The sequence below is a fragment of the Thunnus thynnus genome, chromosome 23, assembly GCF_963924715.1.
Source record: "Thunnus thynnus chromosome 23, fThuThy2.1, whole genome shotgun sequence".
NCBI classification, from domain to species: domain Eukaryota; kingdom Metazoa; phylum Chordata; class Actinopteri; order Scombriformes; family Scombridae; genus Thunnus; species Thunnus thynnus.
The window spans coordinates 22,768,647-22,792,161 of NC_089539.1; the positions used below are offsets into that span (position 1 = coordinate 22,768,647).

The following is a 23,515-nucleotide window of genomic DNA, read 5'->3' on the forward strand; positions in this document are numbered from 1 at the left end:
TTGGGTTGAAATTTGAACTGAACATCCGAGAAACCTTAAAGATCATTTACAACATGTGTTCATGTAAATAGTTGTTGCTGAATGTTTTATAGTAATTAAATTAATAAAAATAAAACACTTTTTACCCGTAAGAAGAATCTTTAGTTTTCAGAGGTTAATATCTCCGCTAGTTTTCACTTTCTTGCAACCAAATTTTGATTCAGTGTCGTTTTAATGTAGTTAAATCATCTGGAAGTTATTTGGTTCTGCACTAAAATATTGATTTTAAGAGCTGAAAAAAACATTTTAAAGATATTTTAAACTGTATATTTCAAAAGCTTTTTTATGGGAAAGTGTTAATATTCATTACAGATAACTAAACATTTGCTTAGATGTTATATTACTCCATCATTTAATCATTTTTCATACTTTTCACTGGCTGTAATATGACATTGAGTGATTCAGTTTTCAGTCTCTGTGAGATACAAGTGACATTAAACAATACAGCAAGTCTGGACTAATCCCATCTGAAACTGGTTTGGTTTGATGTGGTGGTGGAGTCCCGCTGTATAGGGAAAAACATAGAAGAAGAAGAAACCAACTGTCACAGCCTACACTAACGGAAAAGTTCAAGATCTGTCCTTTCAGTTTGATCACATCGACGTGTTTAATGATGAAATGAATTATATTGCACTTCTGGGTTTGTTGCAATCAGTTCTGTAATAAACTGATAAACCTGTTTCAGATGGGATTAGTCCAGACTTGCTTTATTGTTTTCTAACGAGACTAGTTAATGATGTCAGAAATTAATTAAGAAAAGCTTGAAATCACAAAATAATCTATGTGTGTGTTGAGCTAAAAAAACTAAGATGAATATTCAGTCCAGACACACAGAACAAGATGACGTTATCTAGTAATTCTATGACTGGAAGTTCTGTGTTTGTGAAAGTAAAAATAAGTCACAGTCCTAAATATATGACTGACATGCAGATTTTTCTTGGATCTGACATGAATCCAGTAGTACTCTTGTTCCAGTCGGTCTGCCCAGACCGGCTCTTAGAAAAGAAAACAAAAAGAAAAAAAACCTGCCTGAATAAAGTCTCTATATTTGGGGAAAAGATGCTGAGTTTTAATCTGATCCCCTGAGGACATGTCTGCCGTGCAAACACACTCAAACCAGACCTAGAGTTTAGCTAGCTCTGGTTAGCCCTGGTTAGTGTGGTTGATCTAATTATAACAAGCATGAGTCATGTTGGACTAGTCCCGGCATGTCTCCACACAGAGCTGCTGTATGATTAAATCAGCTGGTACAGTCAGTCAAAACATGAACATACAACAGTCCTGCTGACTCATCCTCTAGGCCCTGATAGGCCCAGTTTTGCTAGGCCACACCATTTAGGCTGGTCTAGTCCTGACATGTCTGAGCAGGTCTATAAGAGACTGCAGCTCTGCTCCCCCCCTCACTGCACTTTATCTACTTTTACCTCCACACCATGGACTGCTGATACGTTTTACTCTGTAGACACCGGTAAGACTTTCATTTATGCATAAACAAGAAATAACTTTCTATAGAACTGTTTACTTCATAACTACTGACAATATGATGTTATTGTTCTACAGAACAATGTGTTTGACATATGTTAGTTTGACATATGAAGAGTTTTTAATGATGTAAGTCATTTCTTTTAATACCAGTTTGAGCATTTATATGTGTTTTTTCCTCTCATCTCTCAAATGTTATATGACAGGTAGTTAGAGGGAAGTTAAAGGGAAGTTAGAGTGTCTAAAGTTTCTGTTCTGTGACGTATTTCTCAGTAATACTGAGTATTTCAGAGGTGTTCTGTTACAAGAGGGGTTTAAATCCATTTCTTCACATCTGATTGGACTGCTTAAAAAAAGTGGGCGTGGCTCAGAGAGTCGAGCGCCGTACGGTGTTACGGAGGACTGTTGGCTCCGCACACACACACACACACACCTCTCTCACCTGTTGATAGATGAGGAGGAGGAGGAGGAGGAAGAGGAGGAGGAGGAGGAGAGATCTAAACACACGTCTCTTCTATCTCTCTCTTTACTGCTCTGTCAGCTACTACGACTCATAAACGCTGAAGTGCGGCGTTATATGACCGACTCACATCTGATCAGAGGAACTTTGATAAAAGCCCCTGAGTGCAGGATGAGTCAGTTAACCTTTCAGACCGTTTTACAGGAAGAGAAAAAGACTGATAATGATTTTTTTGACAAATATTTGGCAAATAAGGAGAGATAAGTGAACAGTTAACACAGACTGAGAAAATGTGTTTTTCATTTCATGAGACCTTTATGCTGCTGATAATAAGAGATTTCTAACTGATTACATGTCTAAATAAGTTGTGATGGTTGTGTTGATGTGTTTAATCAACAGGTTTTATATCAGCTTCAGTTGTCAACAGGGCTGCAACTAGTGATGATTTTATTTATTGTTTAATCATTTTGTCTGTAAAAAGTCAGAAAATAGTGAAAAAGAGCCCAAGATGACGCCTTCAGGTGTGTCTGAGAACAGTCCAAAATCCACAGATATAGAGCGCTGCAACTAATGATTGTTTTCATTATTGATTAGTTGTTTGGTCCATAAAATGTCAGAAAATAGTCATAAATGTTTCCCAAAACCTGAGACGACGTCCTCAAATGTCCCAACAACCCAAAGATATGCAGTTTACTGTCATAAAGGACTAAAGACACCAGAAAATCTTCACATTTGAGATGCTGGAAACAGAGAATTTGGGTTTTTTTCTCTTAAAAACCATTAATCGATTACACATAAAAAAGTTTCAGATCCTCACATCTGAGAAGCTGCAGCCAGAAAAAGAGTAAAACAAGGATTCATGATCAAGACAGTCACAGGTTAATCTTCTGCCGATGGATTAATCGACTCATCGTCGCCGCTCTGATGTGGAATTAAAGTTTAACAGTGAGGTTCAGGTGATTTTCTCCGGTCATGGTGTGAACAGCCAGCGTGGGCTGAACGATGCAGACTGCGGTCGTGGGCTGCTGGGAGGACATTCCTCAGCCGTCCACATCCTCTGACTCAGTCTGACGCAGCACTCAGACCTGCTGTTATGTGTCTCAGTCCTGTATTGATCCTTGTAATAATCCATATAATCTATAACAAGCTGTGTGTCCTGTGTGTGTGTTTGTGTGCAGGAACAATCAGCTTCACTATGTCAGCTGACGGGGAGCCCACCGCCGACATGGCTGACGACAACAAACTGGTGAGAGCAGAGCAGCTGGTTACTGGTTCTTTACTGGTCTGTTCAGTGTTTCTAGTGTTTGTGACTGAACCTCTTCCTGTTGTGTTTGTGTGTTTTCAGGTCAGACCGAAGGTAGAGTTTCATTCTTTGCTGCGACACGCAGGAGCCACTAAAGATGTTTTCACCATGAAGGAGGTACAGCGTCAATATATTACTGATCAGCTACAATCAACAGTAGATGTAGTGAAACTATAGTGGTGATTAAAGTGCATACTCTACTTATTCTCATCTGTTATCTATCAGGACTTTTTCTGCTATTATTATTATTTCTGCAAGCTTGTTTCTGAGGGAAAATCTAGAGCTTTTAATGGTTCCACCCAGAAAAAAAGTATTTATAGAGTAAATATAAATAGATTTCTTTGTTCTTTTTTTGCACGAACAACAACAACGTGTTCTTTTAACAGACCACAGTGTTTATACTGGTATCACCCTGGAATTATAACTATATATTCACTGGATATGTCTAAAAATGTCAAATATTTGCTGGTTGCAGCTTCTCATATGTGATGATTTGAAGCTATTCAGTGTCATACATGATGGTAATATGAATATCTTTAGATTTTTAACTGACATTTTGACATTTTATAGACAAAGAGATGAATCGATAATTAAAGTAATCGGCATCTGAAGCTCTAATCTGAACTCAAAATATTAAGCAAAGACCATTAAAGATGCAGGAAACTATAAATGATAAATTTACAAAAAACCAGAGCTAATAGCAGCTAAATTACTTTTATGTTGTTGATCTTAAACGTTATATGTGTTTCATGGTTTCGATGCTGTTTTGACAGTTATTACTTAGCATTGAGGGGAAGTTCTGAACGGTGTTTTCTGTTTGTGACAACCCTTGTTTGTGTGTTGCCATGGCAACTGCAGCCATGAGTTTGTCATCTTGATTATATTTAAATATCTTCACCACCTGAGCATCTGTTGGAAAAGTCATTATATATATTTTTGTGATTTTTGTTTTTGTTATTTAATGTTTTTATAACTTTAAACACTTTGCACAGTTCAAGATGTTCATCATGTTAAAAACACGACTCCAGATCAAGTTTCCTGTGTATTTTAACGCTTCGTTCAGCGTGATTTCAGTCGCCATTTCTCTCATCATGCGTCTGTGCTGGTCCTCCTGCAGGTGATGTTCTACCTGGGTCAGTACATAATCCAGAAGCAGCTGTACGACCAGAAGCAGCAGCACATCGTCCACTGCTCCCAGGATGCACTGGGGCGTGTGCTAGGGGTGGACAGCTTCTCTGTTAAAGAGCCACGGTGAGAGAACAGAAGAAGAAGAAGATGATTGTTTACTGACGGTTTCTTAAAGAGGAAGTTCTGTGTTTGTGATGTTTTATGTTTCAGGATTTGACTGTAAAGTAACTAAAACATGTTTTATGTTGCAGAGTTCTGTTTGCAATGATCACCAAGAACCTGGTGGCTGTGAAAAGCCAAGGTAGGACTTCTGCTTCCTCTTGTTGTGTTCTTCTTGTCCTGAGTCATATTACCTGAAATCTGATGTAACCAGAAATGCACAAGCTTCTCCATCCTCACAGCAAACATCTTCTTTGTACTGAACAGTATTGATGTAACATGTTCAGTAGCTTAAAACTCTTCGGTATTTCACGTCAAGCAGGTTTATAAATAGATGTGAACAAGACTTTTATAGCTTCTGTTATTTATTCCAGACCACACTGGAGAAACTCCCGGGAGAAGCTGCAGTTAAACTCTGCGGTTAACCTCCGTCACAATAAGGGTTTCTTGAGGAGCTGTAGGGTTTATTTTCTGACAAATTGTAGCTTTAAACTGAACGTTCACGGTTCACTGCTAACCTGCCTCACTGAGCTCAGTGGCTCAGTGCCACTCTGCACTCAACGCTTCCCAGAGACACAAATACTCTAAATCCAGATTGTATTTATATTTAGTTTTGTTTTGTCCTGTAACATGTTGACTGAAGACAAACATGGCATCTTTATTTTTTGTAGTAGCTCTTTCTCATCTGCACCAGCCTCCTTCTGCATTTCTCTAATATGAGTCATCTTGTCTGTCTGAGTTAAACTGGAAACTGCTGCAACTATTAATATTTTCTTGATTAATGGTTTTGGCCGTTACAGTTTCCAACAGCCACATGTTGATGTCTTCAAACTTCTTGTTAGGTCCGACTATACTGTCCTGGCAATGAGTAGCTAGCCAGTGAGCTAACAGTCTGCAGTCTTCTAATAAACACAAGGCCTCACTTTTCTTGCAGGTTTAATGAAGATCCACATTTACCGTAAAACTGCGACAAAGTGCAAAATGCAAATCTGACACAACTATGTAAGAAATAAAAAACTGTGTCACAAAGCAAAGGTTAGCTAACAGGTTGCAGCTATGCTAGCCATCAATGAAGTCACCTCTAGATCTGATCTGCAACAAAACAAATACACCGCAAAGAAATCACTAACACAAAATACTCACCGACAAATGGTGTCCAAAGCAACAGTGTTGAAAATAAATAGCAGCAGCAGATGTTGGTGCATGTGTTCTCTACTCTACTGTGTCTGGTTAGCTGTGAAGGAAAATACCTGTTGTGTAAGTACTTCAGTTGAATGACCAGGAGGGGGCACTGCAGGACACAAAAACCACCTGCACTCAAACAGAGAATAACGAACCCAAACATATTCAGTTTAATAACCTGTGTGAGAAAGAAAAGGATCAAATTAATTTTCTGTTGATTGATTAATTGACTGATCATCATATAAACATGACTGAAACTAGGATGGTTAGAACGTCATAATCAATGAGTTTCCAGCTCTACAACTTCTTTTTTTTCTTCTCTCTTTCTCCTTGTTTGCAGCTCAGATTGTAACAAAACTAACCCGCGTTTCTCTTTCTTCTCTCAGATTTACCGCAAAGCTTAAGTGAAGCACACAGCAACAGTCCGACAGACAGAGGGACGGAGGTGAGACGAACACTCTGAATGTTTTTAGCAGCTTATTCCACAGAGTTCTCAGTGTTTGTTTATGTTAGGAGCACATAGTACACATCGTTCTGGACAGATTTTAGGTTAAATGTCCTGTCGAAATGCAAAGAAACACAATGAAGTAATGTAAACATAGCAGCAAACTGCAGGAATCATGATGCAAAGATATTGATTTAAAAAAATATATATAATTATTTGGTTAATTACTTTAAATGCTGAATTAACTAAAAGACAATAACAGTTAAGAACATTCAACACATGATGTCTTATAAGTTTTTTAAGGGAGTTTGATGATCGTCTCTCTGTACGTTATTTTATGAAGGAGTCTGCATTTGAGTTCCAAATCTAAATGTGTGTGTGTTTGTGTTTTTAGGAGGCAGATTCAGAAAGTCGCTCTTCATCACCAGACAGGAGGAGAAGACGGAGGAGGAGGAGGAGCTGCAGGAGCAGTGACCCAGGTGAGTTTCTTCTTCTGCGGCGCCGTCGCTTCGTTAGAGCTCTGAAAACAAACCTGTGATGTCGTGACTTTAACTCCACCTCCCGCCTGGATCTCCTCAGGTCCCTCCCACAGCGTAGAGGATGACGATGAGGAAGAGTCAGAGGAGGAAGAGGGAGAAAAAGAAGGAAGGAAGAGGAGGCGGTCAGACAGCTACTCCCTGACCTTTGACGAAAGCCTTTCCTGGTGCGTGATTGGTGGACTGGGAAGCGGGCGGGACCGACACAGCAGCCAATCGTCCGACTCACACAGCACGGTGAGTAGCGCACACGCATGCGCGCGCACACACACACACACACACACACACACACACACACACACACTATAAAGTATGTATTGGTTTATAATGTGGACTGTGTGTGTGTGTGTGTTTAGTCTGGGAGGTCAGAGGTCACGGTCGCACCCTCAGACTCAGACAGTGACAACTTCAGCGTGGAGTTCGAGGTCGAGTCCATCGACTCCGACGACTACAACGAAGACGACGCCTCTCTGTCTGCGGACGACCAGGTAAACAATATGACTCTTCATCAACAAATCAAAACAACAAAACAACAAAGAACTAAATCAGAGCCTCATATTTCTCATCTCTCTGTGAGCTAAAACACATCAACGAGCTGCACTGTAGTTTATTTTGACTCAATCTCACACACATTAACGCACCAAATGTGTGTTCATCCGCCGCTGAAATTAGTCCCCAACAAATGTACTGTTTCCTTCCGTTCCAATTATTTTCTGGATTGATCATTCTGTCTATAAAATGTTAGTAAATTTTTAAAAATTAATTAAAGTTATAATTCCCACAACCCAGATTAACGTCTTCAAAATGTTTTTTTTATATCAGTTCATATTCAGTTTAGTATCGTGTGACAAAGACAAAACTTCCAATTCTCACATTTGAGAAGCTGGAAACAGAAAATATTTTGTATTTTTTTAGTTTAAAAAAAAAGAGATTTAAAGGATTATTTGATTATAAAAAATAGTTTCAGCTCTTCTGAAAACTACAGTGACCATCTGTTTTAGGAAATTACTGATTTGTGAGGTCTGTTTTTTTAAACCTTGGAGCTACAGAGTAGAGAAGTCAAAGTATAGAGAGACACAATTAACACGTTGTTGGTTTTGCTCTTTTCATGAGATTTGTTGACTATGAGAAAAATATAGAATAATGTCAGATTATTCTAATATTTAATGTATCAAATCCCGTCTAGAAATTAGAAAAATTAGAATCAGCTACATGTCAATATGATGTTTTCCGGATTTTTCATGTTTGATATTGAAATAAAAGCCACAAAAGTCAGTTTGGTATAAACTCAGCCGCTCTGTGTGTGTGTGTGTGTGTGTGTGTGCAGGTGTATGAGGTCACCATCTTTGAAGCAGAGGAAGAGGATTCATTTGATGAAGACACAGAGATCACTGAAGCTGTGAGTCTCTCTCACACACACACACATAAACACACACACACACGTATATAATTCAGGTCTAACTGTGTGTTTCTCTCTCAGGACTACTGGCGGTGTGCGAAGTGTGACGAGTTGAACCCTCCTCTCCCCAGAAACTGTCTCCGCTGCTGGACTCTGCGCCAGGATTGGCTGCCTGACGAGTCCCTCAACATAACCAGCTCCACTGCCTCCAGTCCTAAAGCCCTGCCCACCAAGCCAACCAACCAATCAGCAGACAAAGAAGCTCCAGGTAGTTTTTAGTCCCAGCTCGGCGTTTTGAGTCAGGATCGACTGGAAACGGGGGTCACTGATCAACAGGATTGATCTTAGATATAATATATTAGACAGATATGTGCACATCCACTCCTGCATTCAGTCCAGCTGCAGGACGACTGATCCCATTAAGAACAAAGTAGAGTGTCTGTCTGCACACTTCTAGAGCTGCAACGATTAGCCGATTAATTGATAGACAGGAAATTAATTGCCAGCTATTTTGATGATTGATTCTTTAAGAAAAAATGCCAAAAATGAGCTTGTTTCAGCTTTTCAAATGTAAAGATTTAACGCTTTTCTTTGGATATTTTTCAGTATTTTACAGACAAGATGAGTGATGAGATGAGCACACTTTTATTTTGGTTTTTGTCCCCCATCTGGGTTTTCATCTGGGCAAATTGTCAATAAGTTACTGATGATTGATTGTTGTGTCTCCTGAAGGTTCTGATGTCGAGGAGAACGAAGGAGTCGATGTTCCAGACGGCAAAAGAGCGAAAACTCCTCCTCTCCTGTCGCAGTGCCTGTCTGACTCCCTTCCATCTGCTCCGGACTCCCAGGATCTCCTCTCATCCTCCCAGCCTTCCTCCTCCCAGGAGAAGCTCTGGACTTCTGATTCCCAGGAACTCCTCTCACCCTCCCAGCCTTCCTCCTCCCAGGAGAAGCTCTGGACTCCTGACTCCCAGCCTTCTTCCTCCAGCGACTCCCAGGAGCTTCTCCCGTCGTCCCCCGCCGCTCCCGCGCCCGCTCTTCCGCCTCCCGCGGTCCCCGAGCTGGAGCGCAGCGTGTCGGCGGAGTGGCGGCTGCCGGACTCATGCCTGGACCCCTGTCTCATCTGTCAGTCCCGGCCGAAGAACGGCTGCATCGTCCACGGACGAACCGGACACCTGATGTCCTGCTACGTCTGCGCCAGGAAGCTGAAGAAGAGGAACAAGCTGTGTCCGGTCTGCAGGCTGCCCATCCAGTCCGTCGTCCTCACCTACCTCAGCTGAGACTCCCAGTCTGTGCTCGTCCTCCGTCTCGTCCTCACCTACCTCAGCTGAGCCTCCCAATGTGTCCTCTCCTTGATTCTCCTTTCAAACAGCAGATAGGAAGAAACCCGCAAATCTGACTGTTTTTTCTCACCATGTTGACTTAATAACTTTGGACTTATTTCAAATTCTGTCGCAGTGTCTGTGGCGGCTCCAGAGCCTCACGATTATAATTTAAAAATGTTAATTTTGAAAATTAAAAAAGTAAATTGGACTTATCTTTTAACTTATTTCTAGAATTTAATTTAATATGTGGGCTTCCATGCAGATCAAAGGAGCTGTATACTGTTATTACATGTATTAAATACATATTTTTCTTTCTGTGCGACTCTTTTGAACTCTGCTGCTGAACGGGAAATAAAAATGATCAAAATTTGGCATATTGCAAGAAATTCACACAATGTTTCAGTTTTTTTTTTCTTTTATTCTGAGACTTTCTGGGAGAAGCAGGTTTACTTTGAGGTGAAATCCACAGTACAGTTCAGTAAATTAATTAATCCACTGTGGTGTTTGGCACCGCTGGCTGATGTACAGTATAATAAAACATGAAATAAACATGGTGGCCTAATGGTAAAGGCACGTATCATATAACCGCAACGTCCATGGATCCTCAGATAAAGGCAAAAAAGAAATATGTAACAGAAGAAATGCAGAAACTGTTGTGAGGTCTGATGTTTTTCAGTCGTTACAGTTACAACATGGCACAGAGGTTTTATTTTTTTATGAAGCAATATTTAATAACAAACAGTACAAAAAGTGACATTTGTCAAAAATAAAGTTTAAATCTGGAGAAATATCTGCAGAAGGCCGCTGAGTTTGTGTCCTGAAGGTTTGTCTGCTCTGAACTCGTCTGTGCGTTTTATGTTATATGAATATATACAGATGTTGGGTTTTGGTGTCTCAGGGTTCAGGTCTCACAGGTCTGAGACTCATCCAGTAGTTCAACCAAAGACTGATGTTTCTCAGATTGTTTATGTTTACTGTTTTAATATTTACTGTTTTGTAGAGCTGCAACAGTTAGTCAATCAACATAAAACTAATCAGCAACTACTCTGATAATCAATTCATCGTTTTTAGTCATTTTTTAAGCAAAAATGCCAAATAGTTTTCGGCTTTGATATGATTTAATGTGTTTCTTTGACATACCTGAGAGTAAACTGAATATTTGGGGTTTTAACATGACATTTGAAGAAAAAAAAAAGTCAGAATTCTCCGGTTCACGCCTCTCAAATGACAATAATATAATACATATGAGTATTTTGTTGTTTCTTTAGTCTTCACTGACAGTAAACTGAGTTATCTTTGGATTGTTTACTGTTAGCTTGGACAAAACAACATTTGAAGACGTCAGGTCGGGCTTTGGGAAACAATAATTGACATTTTTCACCATTTTCTGATATTTTATAGTCCAAAAATGCCAAATATTAGCTGTTTTCAACTTCTCAGATATGATGATTTAATGGTTTTCTTTGTCATACCTGAGAGTAAACTGAACATTTTGGGGTTTTGAGCTGTTGGTCGAACAAAACTGTTCCAGAAACCTCCTGCATCACTGGACGACTACGCCCGATAGCAGTGACTTCTGTTGCCATGAAGTGCTTCGAGCAGCTGGTCAGGGACGACATCTGTCCATCACTCCCCAGCTCGCTTGACCCACTACAGTTTGTCTACCGGTCAAATGGATTCACGGATGACGCCATCACACACGTCCGTCACAGTGCCCCCTCCCACCTGGACCGAAGAGAGGGAGCTATATACGCCTGCTCTTCATGGATTACAGTTTGGCCTTCAATACTATTGTTCCCTACAAGCTCATCACAGAGCTCTGGGACCTGGGGCTGCACTCCTCCAGGAACTACATCATCCTTCTCAATCACCCTCAGCACTGGAGTCCCTCAGGGCAGTGTCCTCAGACCCCTGCTGTACTCCCAGTATACCAGCGACTGTGTGGCCACCAGCAGCTCCAACAGGCTGGTAAACAACAGGATGGTGGTTATCAGCAATAACGACGAGAGGCCCTACTTGGGAGAGGTAGAGAACCTGACCTCATGGTGTAATGTCCCTGAATGCTGACAAGACAAGGGAGCTGGTTGTGGACACAGACCAGGGACTACAACTCTGTCAATATCAGGGTGAGGAGCTTCAAATACCCAAGGATCTCTCCAATCACACAGTCTAACAGTGAAGACACAGTAGCACCTCTACTTTCTGCACCACCTGGAGAGGTTCAGGGTCTCCGGCAAAAGATACCGCAGCCTGAGGACCAACACCAAAAGTCTCAGGAGGAGCTTCTACCGTCAGGCGGTCCAGGTGCTAAACGAGGACTCTGCTCAGGGACTGCATCCCCCAATCACCTCAAACACCCGGTAGGCAAACACACTAGTTCTGTTTTCCAAAAGGTATATTTAGTATGTGTAGTAGTATGGGGGGGGGGGGTTAATTGGTTGATTAATTGCTCAGTTGGTTGCAGCCCTACTGTCTTGTACTGGTTATAATGGACCTGACGATTCATTTTTTCAGTATATTTCAATTTAATTCAGTTGACAGGTTTGTTTGTACCTGTGTTTTAATTACTTTATATGCAGGCAACCTACCAATGTAACATGTAAACTGCAGGACTAATGCTCCATGCAGTCCTGATGTCTGTGGATGTGCTGCACTGCTTCCGCCACCAGGTGGTGCCTTTGAGTAACTTGAGCAGATGTTGAAGCAGAAGTAGCAGAAGAACAACTCTTTCTCTGTTGTTTTTGCAGTGTTAGAAGAAGTTAAAGCTCAGTTTTATCAGCAAGGAAACATGCCGGTGGACTATATGTCGCTTTGTTTCTGTTGTAAAGTGCAGAGTTACTGCAAGTTAATCTCAACGTCTGTGTCTCTGGCTTCGACGTTAGATGTAGTTTTTAAAGGGTTGAAGATGTAAAACTATCTAAGTATTTCACAATATAGCTAAAAAATAAAAAAATCATAAAACATTTAGTTTATTGTACTTTCAGAAATATAAAATAATCTCAAGTTTTGTAGCAGAAATGTGATTTTTTTCCCTTTTATTTCCTATTTTGTTATTTAGCCTCTGGTGTCGTAAATCAAACGCACCTCAGTGAGTTCAGATAGATGATTAATGTTTCTTTATAATTTCCAGACTCCACTATTGTAAAGTCCTTTTCTCTGGTTTAAAAACAGCATTCAACCCCTGCAAGTGCTAATTATAAAGTGCTCCTCCTCACATATAAAAGGACATCGTCCTGCTCCATCACACTTAATGAGCCCGATCACGCCTGACTTCCTGTTATCTCAGAGACAAAATCCCTAAGAAGTAGAGCTTATTCTTCCGGTGATGCATTTCTTTGGAATAAACTACCAGCAAAGTTATATTCATTATAATGTTTATGAGGTTTAACACAGTCTCTATAGTGCAGGAAAGTAACTTTTCTCTTCCTTTATGTCCTTGAAGTTTTGTTGTTCATTTAATTTCTTAGACGTTCAGAAGCTTTGGTCCATTAAAGGCCAAAGAACATTATTGTAATCATTCTGTGAATTTGCTCATGGGGACGAAGTAAATCAACACAATTATTTTTGCAACTTTGGTGAACACTGACAAGCTAATTTGCATCGTTGACTAACAGCAAAACATCAGGACGGCGTTGACGTTTGAGGGAACGGAGAGTCAGAGAGTCCAAAACAGTTAGCGGCCGAGCTACAGCTAGCATGACTGTAGCGAATAAGTTACGATAGCGTTTTCCCGGGTGCTAGGCTGGCGTGTTAGCTGTTAGCTCGCCAGCTACAGTAGTTTGCCGATTAGCCGTGCGACTACAGTATGAATAAACTGCGTAAAGTTGCTGTTGCATAAAAGAAAATGCTAAATTTGTCCTGGTAGACAAGCAGCTGGCTAACAAGCATGTTCGCGAGTTAGCAAAGTTTTCAACTCGCATGGCTGCACCGTCGCGTCGCTTCACGCCGCCGCGGGCAAATTCACACCTTTGCGTTGACTTTACATGTAGTTTAAAATTCATGTTCTGTCTGAACACAGTTATACAGCAGATTCTGTTCATAGGAGGAAAAGCACAGATGACACTAATAACATTAATGATGGTTCTGTTCTATTCAAGCACTGGGAGTACTGGCAGCAAAATGTACTTTAAGTATCAAAAGTAAAAGTAATTTAGAGTGTTATATTCATCATATATGTATATATATTATGTAAGCAGCATTTTAATGTTGTCACAGTAGAGTTAACTTTAACACCTTATACTGTTGGATAGTCTTATCTATAACAATGCATATATACTTTATATATAATATATATAAATTGTCATTTATATGTTGTATTATTGTATGTCATGTAATCCCATGTGCGATGGATCATTTTAATGATCTGACAACATACAATAGTAATAAAAATTCTTTAGTTCATATAAAATACTGATCTGAAAAGTAACTAATAACTATAGCCTTGAAATAAATGTAGTAATAAATGTAATAAATGTAGTATAAAGTAGCAGAAAATGGAAATACTCACAAGTACCTCATAACAGTACTTAAGTACAGTACTTGAGTAAATGTACTTAGTTACATTTATAACACCGAGACCCTGAAAGTAAAGCAGCTAAATGGAATTCAGCCATCATTCATTTTATTATTCACACCTGTGCTTTTCCTGTCGTGTCCTTGTGAGAAGCTTCACACCTGAACTTCGCTCTGACGCCGGCGATACGCTCAATTTAAGGTCGTTCAGAACTGGTTTTTAGGACGTGTTGTTCAACCACGTCAGAAATCGAATGTGTTTAGAGACGTTCCAAACGGCTTCACTCAAATGCGGAGAGAAGGGGGGGGGGTCGATATTTAAATTCAGGGATCACGGTGCATATTTTCAATCTCTCCTGGAAGACGGTCATAGTGTTTTGCGCTCGGCACATGAAAAGTGACAGAATTAGTTGTGTGAATGTCGGATTGTCTGTTTTGGAAAGTTACAGAAATGGCCGTGCACAGCCTCCCCTTATCCGCCGTCGGAAAGGTGCGGGGGGGGGGGGCAAGCATGTCCGAAGGCCACCTTTCAGCTCCACCGTGCCCCCAATTTAGATATTTTGGCAGCGACTCGAGGCTTCAGAAACCTCCGGCGGACATCATGTTTTTGTTCTGATGTTTGCTTTGTTCAGTGTTGCTCAGAGACACTCCAGCAGCTCAGGTGTCGCAGCTGGAATCGAACCCGCGACCTTCTGCTGACCGGACGCCACTGTGACCGCCGGGCTTCCTTCAGTCGATCAGGGATCGGAGTCCCGCCACCAGGCCGAGCCCCAAAACCAGCCCCGTCCAGGTGGGCCCGGTGACGGCAGCTCCGCCCCCCTCCGTGTGTGACGTGTGGTTACAGCAGGTGGGGGTGGGGTTAACAGAGGTCGGGTAGCCAAGGGTGCTGTCGGTTGTCGTGGCGATGCGTTGTAACAGGAAGTCGTGTTTCAGGGCGGAGTATTGATCAGGACCATACGGGACAGTAAGCGTCTCCGTCAAAACCTCGTGATCCGGGAACGTCACCTGTCAATCAAAGAATCATTAAGGTCACATGACTCTAATGTCTGTAGTTCTGTGTGTGTGTGTATGTGTGTGTGTGTGTGTGTGTGTGTGTGTGTGTGTATGTGTGTGTGTGTGTGTGTGTGTGTGCATGTGTGCGTGTGTGTGTGTGTGTGTGTGTGTTTACCGTGAAGCTGTAGTTTCCAGGCAGCAGCAGTCTGTAATATTCTCCGTGTTGGTCGGTTCTGAACGGACACATATTCTTGCGACCTTTGACCTCCACTACTGCGTTCTGCACCGGTACTCCGGAGCCATTGAGCACACGACCTTTGACCCCTGAACACGCACACACACACACACACACACAGACACATAGAGAGGTCAGGTGAGTATTCAGTATTGATCCTTGTTCAGTGTCAGTTTAATTGCAGGTGAGAAACACACAGGTAAACAGACAGACAGGTAAACAGACAGACAGGTAAACAGACAGACAGACAGGTAAACAGACAGACAGGTGAACAGACAGACAGGTAAACAGACAGACAGACAGGTAAACAGACAGACAGGTAAACAGACAGACAGGTACTGACCCAGGTGGACCTGCTGGATGAAGGCCAGCAGAGACTTCCTGTTGTCCGTCCACAGAGCAGGAAGTTCTTTGGCTGGAGGATACTTGCAGCAGGAAACTTCCAGAGTCAACTCCAAACACTGAGCCCAGACGTAGTTATAGTCCTGCATCCCACCTGCACACACACACACACACACACGCACGCACGCACGCACGCACGCACGCACACACACACACACACACACACACACGCACGCACGCACGCACGCACGCATGCACACACACACGCACACACACACAAATGTTATAAGTCGTATAAATCTAATAATTCTTTATTAATATATTTATATAAAACAGTTGAAAATGATGTCTGTCACACTTTCATAAAGCTCAAGATGTCAATCAACTAACTGACTGATTGTTTCAGCTTAACTGTGAGATCAAAATTAAAAAGGGAGACAACAGAAAAAACATAAATATCAAAGCCGAAGATGAAAAAGGACGATTTGGTCATCAGGTGAGGATGATGACAGGAAGTAGAAGTGCTCTTTGTTGGACAGGTTGTGGTCTAACATGTTATTTTGCTGATGGCTCATTATGGCTGCTTATGTTTGATATCCTTTTTATTAGATGTAATAAGAGTTTCTATGTGTATAAACAAATATACATTATATTTATTTAAATCTGCAATATGTTTTAACCACTCAGGAGCAACAGTAGTTAACACAACTCTGACATATCATTTTTTTTTTTTGTGCTACTGGACCATCTATGACTATCTATGCAAGCAGTCGTCATGGAGATACTTTACGTGGTTATATTACAGACTTTATGGCTCTATCAGAGCTTCTAACCTCAACCACGCCACCCGGCGAGGCAATAATCTCAGGAGTTCTTTAATGCGATAGGACGACCCGAGATTTAAACACGGAGATCTCTGGAGACTCGGGACTGAAATGACTCCGCTGAGGTGAGTGAATCATTCACTGCTGATAGTTTGTAGAACGTTATAAATATCTTGGAACAGTTATTGATGAAAACCTGAAATTTGATGCCAGTGTGGACGCGGTCTGTAAGAAGGGACAGCAACGTTTCTACTTCCTTAAGAAGTTAAATGCTTTTAATGTTGATATGAAACTTATGTCTTTGTTTTAAAAGTCATTTACTGAATCTGTTCTTGCTTTTTCTATCATTGCTTTGTCTGGTAACCTGAACACCAGGGACAAAAACCACCTGAGCTTTAATGTAAAAGTATCTGGTCAGCTGATAAGTGTCTCTTAGACTCTCCTTGATGCTTATCTTTGACCAGCAGGTTCTCTGCAGGACCAGGTCTACCTTAGACTTCACTTTGAGTTTGAAACTCTTCCCTCAGGCTGTATTTAGACTGTTCTGGTTCAAGTGCAACAGGATTAAAAACTCCTTTGTTCCCTTTGCAGTGACCCTGCTGGATCTGCACATGTCATTTAGCAGTTGAAAGACCGTATGTACAGGAAACATTTCTGTACTTTCTGTTTTTGTGCTTATCTTGTTTTTTTTTTAATCTTGTGCCCAAAACTGCAAGTTTCCCATCTGGAATAATAAAATAACTGAACTGAACATTGTTTCTGTCCACCTGGTGAATGTTTAGCTCTGTTTTTACTCTCTACCAACTCCTGAGGGAAATATCTGGCTCTTTAGCTGCTAAATGCTCCACTGTGTTCACCAGCTAGTCTACAGCTAACTGTGTCTGTTTGGTGCTGAGCAGGTAGTGTACAGCGGCTTTTGTCTCTCTGAAAATGACACTATGAGAGCGCTGAGAGTGAACCAGAACAGTAAAGTCGCAGCCGGACAGATAAACTATGAGCTGAAACTCACTATAAAGCTCCGTAAAGCCGAAAGGAGCTGCAGAGTCTCTGTAGGTTTATATCCACATTTTTTTTACTCAATATTCTCATTTAATTCACTCTTACATTTGTTTACATGCTGGTGTTATTTCCTTGTAAGACAGCAGAGAGTTAAACAATGTGTGTGCCCATCCAGACTCAGATACTGTTTGTGACTGCAGTATGAATCCCTGGTGTACGTACAGCTCCCTCAGGTGTGTCAGTGAGCTGATCCGGTTGCAGCGATCGTGTTTCTGCAGCAGGAAACCAGAGCAGTGACGAGCAGCAGCAGCAGCAGCAGCAGCATCATGTTTCTGTCTTCAGTTTCTCTTCCTGTTTCTGTGTCTTTCTAGGAATTCAGTTCACTTTAACGGCCTTTACAGCATGAAACGCTCAGTACACAGAATTATGTTCATTTTGGACGATTTACCGCAAATGCTCATATTCAGCGCCGAGCCAGGAAGTAGCCTGTCCTTTATGTAGTGAGGCAGAACCGTGGATGTATTAAAGGGGACATATCATGCTTTTTATGATTTTCTGTCACTTGTATACCGTTACTATGTCGGATGTTTTGATATAACTGGAGCTGCAACGATAAGTCGACCGACAGAAAATTAATCGCCAACTATTTTGGTCACTTTATTGTTTTTTTCAGTCATTTTTTTTAAGAAAAAAAGTCAAAATTCTCCGGTTCCAGCCTCTCAAATAAACATAATATAATGTGAATGAGTATTTTCTTGTTGATATGACAGTAAACTGAATATCTTTGGGTTTTGGATTGTTGTTTGAGACAAAAGAAGAGTTTTGAGGACGACATCTTGAGCTTTGAGAAACAATAATCGACATTTTTCACCATTTTTTGACATTTTCTGAACCGATTAGTCAGAATTAATTGAGAAACTAATGATCACATTAATGAAAATAAGTGTTGCAGGTGTAGATATAACGTGACGTTAGAAGTGCTGGTAGTCGGACTACATCGCTGTTTTCTCTTTTCTTTTTAATTTATTGTTTATTTAACGGGGACAACGCACAATTAAAAAAAGCTAATTTCCATCTGTTGTCCCTGCAGGTCAGAGGTCACCAGTGAGCTTCTGTGGTGACTTAAAACTTTGAAAAACTTGCGCAGTAAAATATCAGTAAAAGTTCTCTCGTGTGTGTCGCTTTATTGTGACGTGCTGACCTGCCAGAGGGTACCACTGGTAACCGTTGGTGATGCCCTCCGAGAACGGTCTGGTGTCGTCGCAGCGGCTGCCGTGGTGCATGGAGGCGTGGTTGTGGGAGTACACCTTGGCGAGGTAAACGAACACGTCGTCGTCGGGGGAGACGCTGGCCCCGCCCACCAGCTCGCTGCCTGGAGAATCAAAAACAAAAATTTTCTCCTAAATTTAATCTTTATTTAACCAGAAATCACAAAATACGTCTCAGTCTGTATCATGATGTAAAATGTTGCATCCGACAGACAACTTAAGTGTCTGGAAGCTGTTTAGATCCATAAAATAAGTGAAATAAAACTAATAGGACTCATATAAAACAACAACTTAAGCAGATTCTAAAACTACTTTTTCAATTTTCAGTTAAGTTGCAGTCAGAGGGAGCAGCATCGTTTCCTGGAGTAATCTGCAGCTATTTAACGGTTATTTTTTTAGGATATTTTACAGAGCAGGTGGTGCAATTTGATACGAATTATAAGAAAAACAGAATAAAGTGTTGTTAGTTTAGTGAATGAGTGTCTTCATTAGTCTTTCCTAATAATTTCCAGGATATTTTTGTCAACAAATTCCTAAAAGTAGCTGCTGTGTAACTGTTCATTCTTAGGAAATGTTATGTAGTATATCGGAAATGCACTCATTTTTTAAGAGGTTTTAAGAAAGAGAGTCTAGTCTATGAAGAATTTTTGAAAACTACGAGCCCAAATATAATGAACCCTTTCTGTAAAATAAACTGTTAAATATCTGCAGATTACATAGAAAATGTTAATAAAATTCAAGGACTCCAGTAAAATAAAGTGTTACTGAAGCTCTTCTACCTAATTCAGTGCAGAGTCCTGGGGATGAAGAGTGCAGCTATTCACACTTTTGTAGTATAAATGCATAAATAAAGTGTTTGTGACCCAAAAATGGCTTCATAGATTAATACAAACCAGCGCCGTAGTCGTTAATGAACTGTAAATGATAGACAAAGCAACTTCATTTGTACAGAATATTTAGTAAACAGGATACGTAAAAGAGCTTTTTTAGAAGAAGAAACAGACCAAAACGTCATGAAAAGATCCAGCTAAGCTACTGAATCCTCGTTAATCATCGTTACCAGCCTGATATATATTGATCTGCTCTTCCAACAACGTCTGAGTTGTGTTCATGGTGTTTTATTTCCCTTTTCAGCAGCGAGTTTGGAGAAACAAACTGCTTCAGTTTCAGCTGTGGAGCAGTGTCTGCCGCTGCCAGCAGAGGGCGCAGTCACACTGACAATTACTAACGATTACTTTGAAATAACTCAACCTTTATTTAAATCAGGGGAATTTCACTGAGAGCAACGTTCTCTTTGATCACATTCACACAGTTACACATTCACACCTGGAAGCTGCCCAGTACAACCACAGTCTGATCTTTGAGCGGTTGGGGGTTAAGTGGTGGTAATGATGGAGGGGCAAGTGCTGCTTCTTCACTTTCCCCTCCCAGATTTATGCTGCCCGTCTGGGGGATCGAACCTCCAGTCACAAGCTCGCCTCTCTAACCTTTAGGCCTCCACTGCCCCAAAATCCCACAGTGGTCCTTTAGATATTTTGGTTTGGTTCATCTTGTGAACTAAGGGGCCATTTGTTCCATAAATTTAATGTGATACACTTTACATTTCAAATATAAATTCTTATGAATTTATATAAGTTTATCCATATCTGTTTTCATCATACTTTCTAATTACCTCAGTTTTCTGCAACACATTGACTGTTACTGTTTAAAGTTTATAGTTTATATTAAACTGCTGCTAAAGAACAGCAGACTGAGCATCCACTTGACTCTTGACTCTTATCCAGAACACTCTGTACAGCTGATGTGCATTGCAGGCTGACGGTTCACTCCAAAACAAATTTAAAGGCACCGGTGTGGATTTTCAGCCTCATTAGCACTAAACAAGAGCTGTTTGGTTCTGCTGGCAGTGTGCAGACAAGTTGCTCGACTGAACTTGTATATTTATGTGACGCTGCTCGTTAATGTCATGGGATTTAGTCCCAGAGGCGGTTTCCTGTCTCTCTCTTTATTGTGCACAAAAATACCATCAAACTAATTTAAACAAATACATTTAAACAAATATATTTACCAAAACACTGTCATGGGATTGTTGTGGACCACCTAGTTCTGTCTTACTTTCATGGAGGCTTCTTGTTCTCTGAGAAACTCTGCTGTGGACGCTGCTAAACCAACAGTGGTGGGATATATATATGTGTGTGTGTGTGTGTGTGTGTGTGTGTGTGTGTGTGTGTGTTTACCGCCGTTGCTGTTGTCGTACGGATAACTGGCCACCAGAGCTCCTCCATGAAGGTTCGCAGACAGAACGAAACTCTCAGTCTTCAACCAGTCAATCACAGCTCTGACCTGAAACGCATCACACAGCAATCGACCAATCAGAGAGGAGACTCAAAACATGTTAAAACCCATTTAAATATTGTATTGTTTGCAATATTCTGTATTTTTCAGAATATGAAAGAATTTCAAAATAAAATGTCTGTATAATGTAGTTTTTTTGTGTTAAATCAGATGTGATGACTTGGCAAATAAAGCTGATTCTGATTTTATTTATCATCAATAAATCCCACGAAAAGACCAAAACCAGCAACGTGTTAGTCTGTCACTCGATACCTTGCAGCCCTCTGGCTCCTACTGAAGACGTCCATCTTTACAGCTCACAAGTTTCATGTCGTGAGCCTGATGTATGAAACGCTGACATTTCCCACATGTCAACATGTAAACTGGTATTTATGAGAACAGAATGTGCGACGTGCACCTCTTCAGACCTGGTGTACAAGTTTTTCCAGTAGCGACTTCGCCATTTGTGAACCTGCACTTCCTCCTTCCTGTTTGTGTTTGTGTCGGTGACAGGTCTACAGACGGGTGGAGCACGCAGCGCCACAGTTCCACAACGACTGATATTTATAACAGAACAATGCTTTATACATATAAAGCGGCCTAAAGGTCAGATAAGCGAGCTTGTCCCTCCCTCATTACCACCACTGAGGTGTCTTTGAGCAAAACCTTTAATAACCCCAACTGGTCCAGTGCAGGTCAGACTGTGGTTGTACTGGGCAGCTGTACGTACACACTGTTTTAATCATGAATCTACAGAGTTTTATACATCTTTCTCCTTATCAGTGTAGTTTTTTATCACACAAACACCAGCAGCAGCTACCTTAAGTACCTTAAAGAGCCTCCAACAGCTGCTAGACGCTCCAACTGACTCCCAATCAAAAAGCATCAACTTCTCTCTAGAAATATTAAGTCAATCATTGTTTTTAACGAGTCATTCTGGTCTCAATCTGTAAATTTAGGCCTCTAATAAGTCTGCTGGTGGTCATTTTGGAAATTATTGCTCCGTTAATAAGATTTTGAAGACTTATAGTAGCTTTGATGTCTGCTGTGTGGGCGTTGATTGACAGCTGATTATGATACCTGCCCTGTTAGAACCATAAGCTGCAGCTCTTTATATACAGTCTGTGCACAAAACTGGAGGAAATATTGCATTTGTTGGGGACTATTTTCAGTGGCGGATGAATCCATATTTGGTGCTCTAGTGAGTATTTCTGGGATCGAGTCAATATAAACTCTACTGTGTGTGTGTGTTCATGGTGGTGAGGCTCAAACACGGACTCCTGACGTTAGCAGGACTGGACTCGTGTCATGTGACCGACCTCTGCTTCCCTCCTCTCCTCGTCACGCTGCTGTTGCCTTCGGAGACCAGAGAAAGCGTCCGGGAAGTTCCTGTTCAGATCCACGCCGTTATGGTTGAACCTGACGGAGACAGAGAGACGCTCGTTATTAGTTGATTTTCACACGTCAGCAGCTTCGTCTGAGCTCACAACCTCATCTGAATAACATTAAAGATATCTTAATTATTGCGTTAATGTTTATTACGGCTGCAACTAATGATTATTTCCATTATTGATTCATCGTTTAGTCTGTGAAATGTTAAAAAATAATGAAGTGACGTCTTCATTTTGCTTGTTTTGTCTGACTAACAGTCCAAAATGTTAGAAAATGTTTCTAATCTTTAACTTTTGGACGATTTTTATTTTAGTAAATCATCTATTTTTTGTAATCATGTTTTAAAATGTTTTATTCTCTCTTTTATTTTTGTTTTGAATCTATTTTATTGGTTTTATTACATTTACTCTTTACATTTGTTCTGTCTTATTATCAGCTTGTCAGTCATTTGTTTAGTACAAAAGATGATATTTAAGAAGTTGAACATTTAAAGTATTTTTGCTTGAAAAATGACTAAAACGATTAACGGATTTTCAAAATAGTTGCCTGTTAATTTTCTGACCATCAACTGATCTTTGCAGCTCGATTATTTATTATTTTTTTTATTATTATTTCACTCATAATTGAAGTCATTTCTCATTTGTTCATGCTGTATTTGTGTGATTTTGCTTTCTAGGTCTATTCCCTTCACACAACATCTACTTCCTGTCCGTCCGTCGGGGGAGAAGGTTCCTTCCTGTGTGGCTCCTCCTGAGGTTTCTTCCACTTTTTTTTTCCCTGGTGAAGTTTTTCTCATTTGAATCGGGCGTCTGAGGACAGAAGACGCCCTTTGAGACAAATTGGTGATTTGTGATATTGGGATATATAAACTTGACTTTGGTTCCAGCTTTTCAGACGTGATCATTTGCTGCTTTTCTCTGTTTTATATCTCTGTAAACTGAATATCTGTTTTATTTTGGGCTGTCAAACATCACTCTGGACTCTGATGAACTGTGATCAGTCAAAATGATTTATTGAACGTGTGCGCGTCAGTCTAACAGATAAAGCAGCTGCTGCCGAGGCTCCCTTGGGCAAGGCACTACGTTGAAAACAAGTTTCCCACGATCCTCCAACTGTGTCCAGGAAGTGAGTTTGTGTCTTTATTTATACAGCAGCTCT

At 40.7% G+C, this 23,515-nt stretch overlaps 2 protein-coding genes across 2 annotated transcripts in view; one reads left to right on the top strand and one right to left on the bottom strand.

Annotated features, from left to right (window-relative positions):
- Positions 1–1,380: 1,380 nt before the first annotated feature.
- mdm2 (MDM2 proto-oncogene) lies at positions 1,381–9,666 on the top strand. Its single transcript, XM_067582162.1, has 12 exons — positions 1,381–1,507; positions 3,160–3,227; positions 3,327–3,401; positions 4,402–4,535; positions 4,664–4,713; positions 6,140–6,198; positions 6,593–6,677; positions 6,778–6,971; positions 7,091–7,222; positions 8,062–8,133; positions 8,215–8,401; positions 8,866–9,666. The coding sequence occupies exons 1-12, from the start codon at positions 1,396–1,398 to the stop codon at positions 9,411–9,413; spliced, it is 1,716 nt and encodes a 571-aa protein (XP_067438263.1). The 5' UTR covers positions 1,381–1,395; the 3' UTR covers positions 9,414–9,666.
- Positions 9,667–9,803: 137 nt separating this feature from the next.
- cpm (carboxypeptidase M) overlaps positions 9,804–23,515 on the bottom strand; it is a 32,360-nt gene continuing 18,648 nt past the window's right edge. The window contains exons 5-10 of the mRNA XM_067582163.1: positions 22,285–22,384; positions 20,869–20,974; positions 18,565–18,735; positions 15,542–15,694; positions 15,139–15,287; positions 9,804–14,975 (exon numbers count right to left, since the gene is read on the bottom strand). Coding sequence (XP_067438264.1) covers positions 14,700–14,975; positions 15,139–15,287; positions 15,542–15,694; positions 18,565–18,735; positions 20,869–20,974; positions 22,285–22,384 — 955 coding nt within the window. The 3' untranslated portion in view covers positions 9,804–14,699. The remainder of the gene's footprint in view (positions 14,976–15,138; positions 15,288–15,541; positions 15,695–18,564; positions 18,736–20,868; positions 20,975–22,284; positions 22,385–23,515) is intronic.

Bases quoted from the DNA above. Each gene is read 5' to 3' on its own strand.
- mdm2 (XM_067582162.1), top strand. From the start codon at position 1,396: ATGTCTGAGCAGGTCTATAAGAGACTGCAGCTCTGCTCCCCCCCTCAC. The intron at 4,536-4,663 runs GTGAGAGAACAG...TTTATGTTGCAG, and splicing joins TTCTCTGTTAAAGAGCCACG to AGTTCTGTTTGCAATGATCA. The intron at 8,134-8,214 runs GTGAGTCTCTCT...TTTCTCTCTCAG, and splicing joins ACACAGAGATCACTGAAGCT to GACTACTGGCGGTGTGCGAA.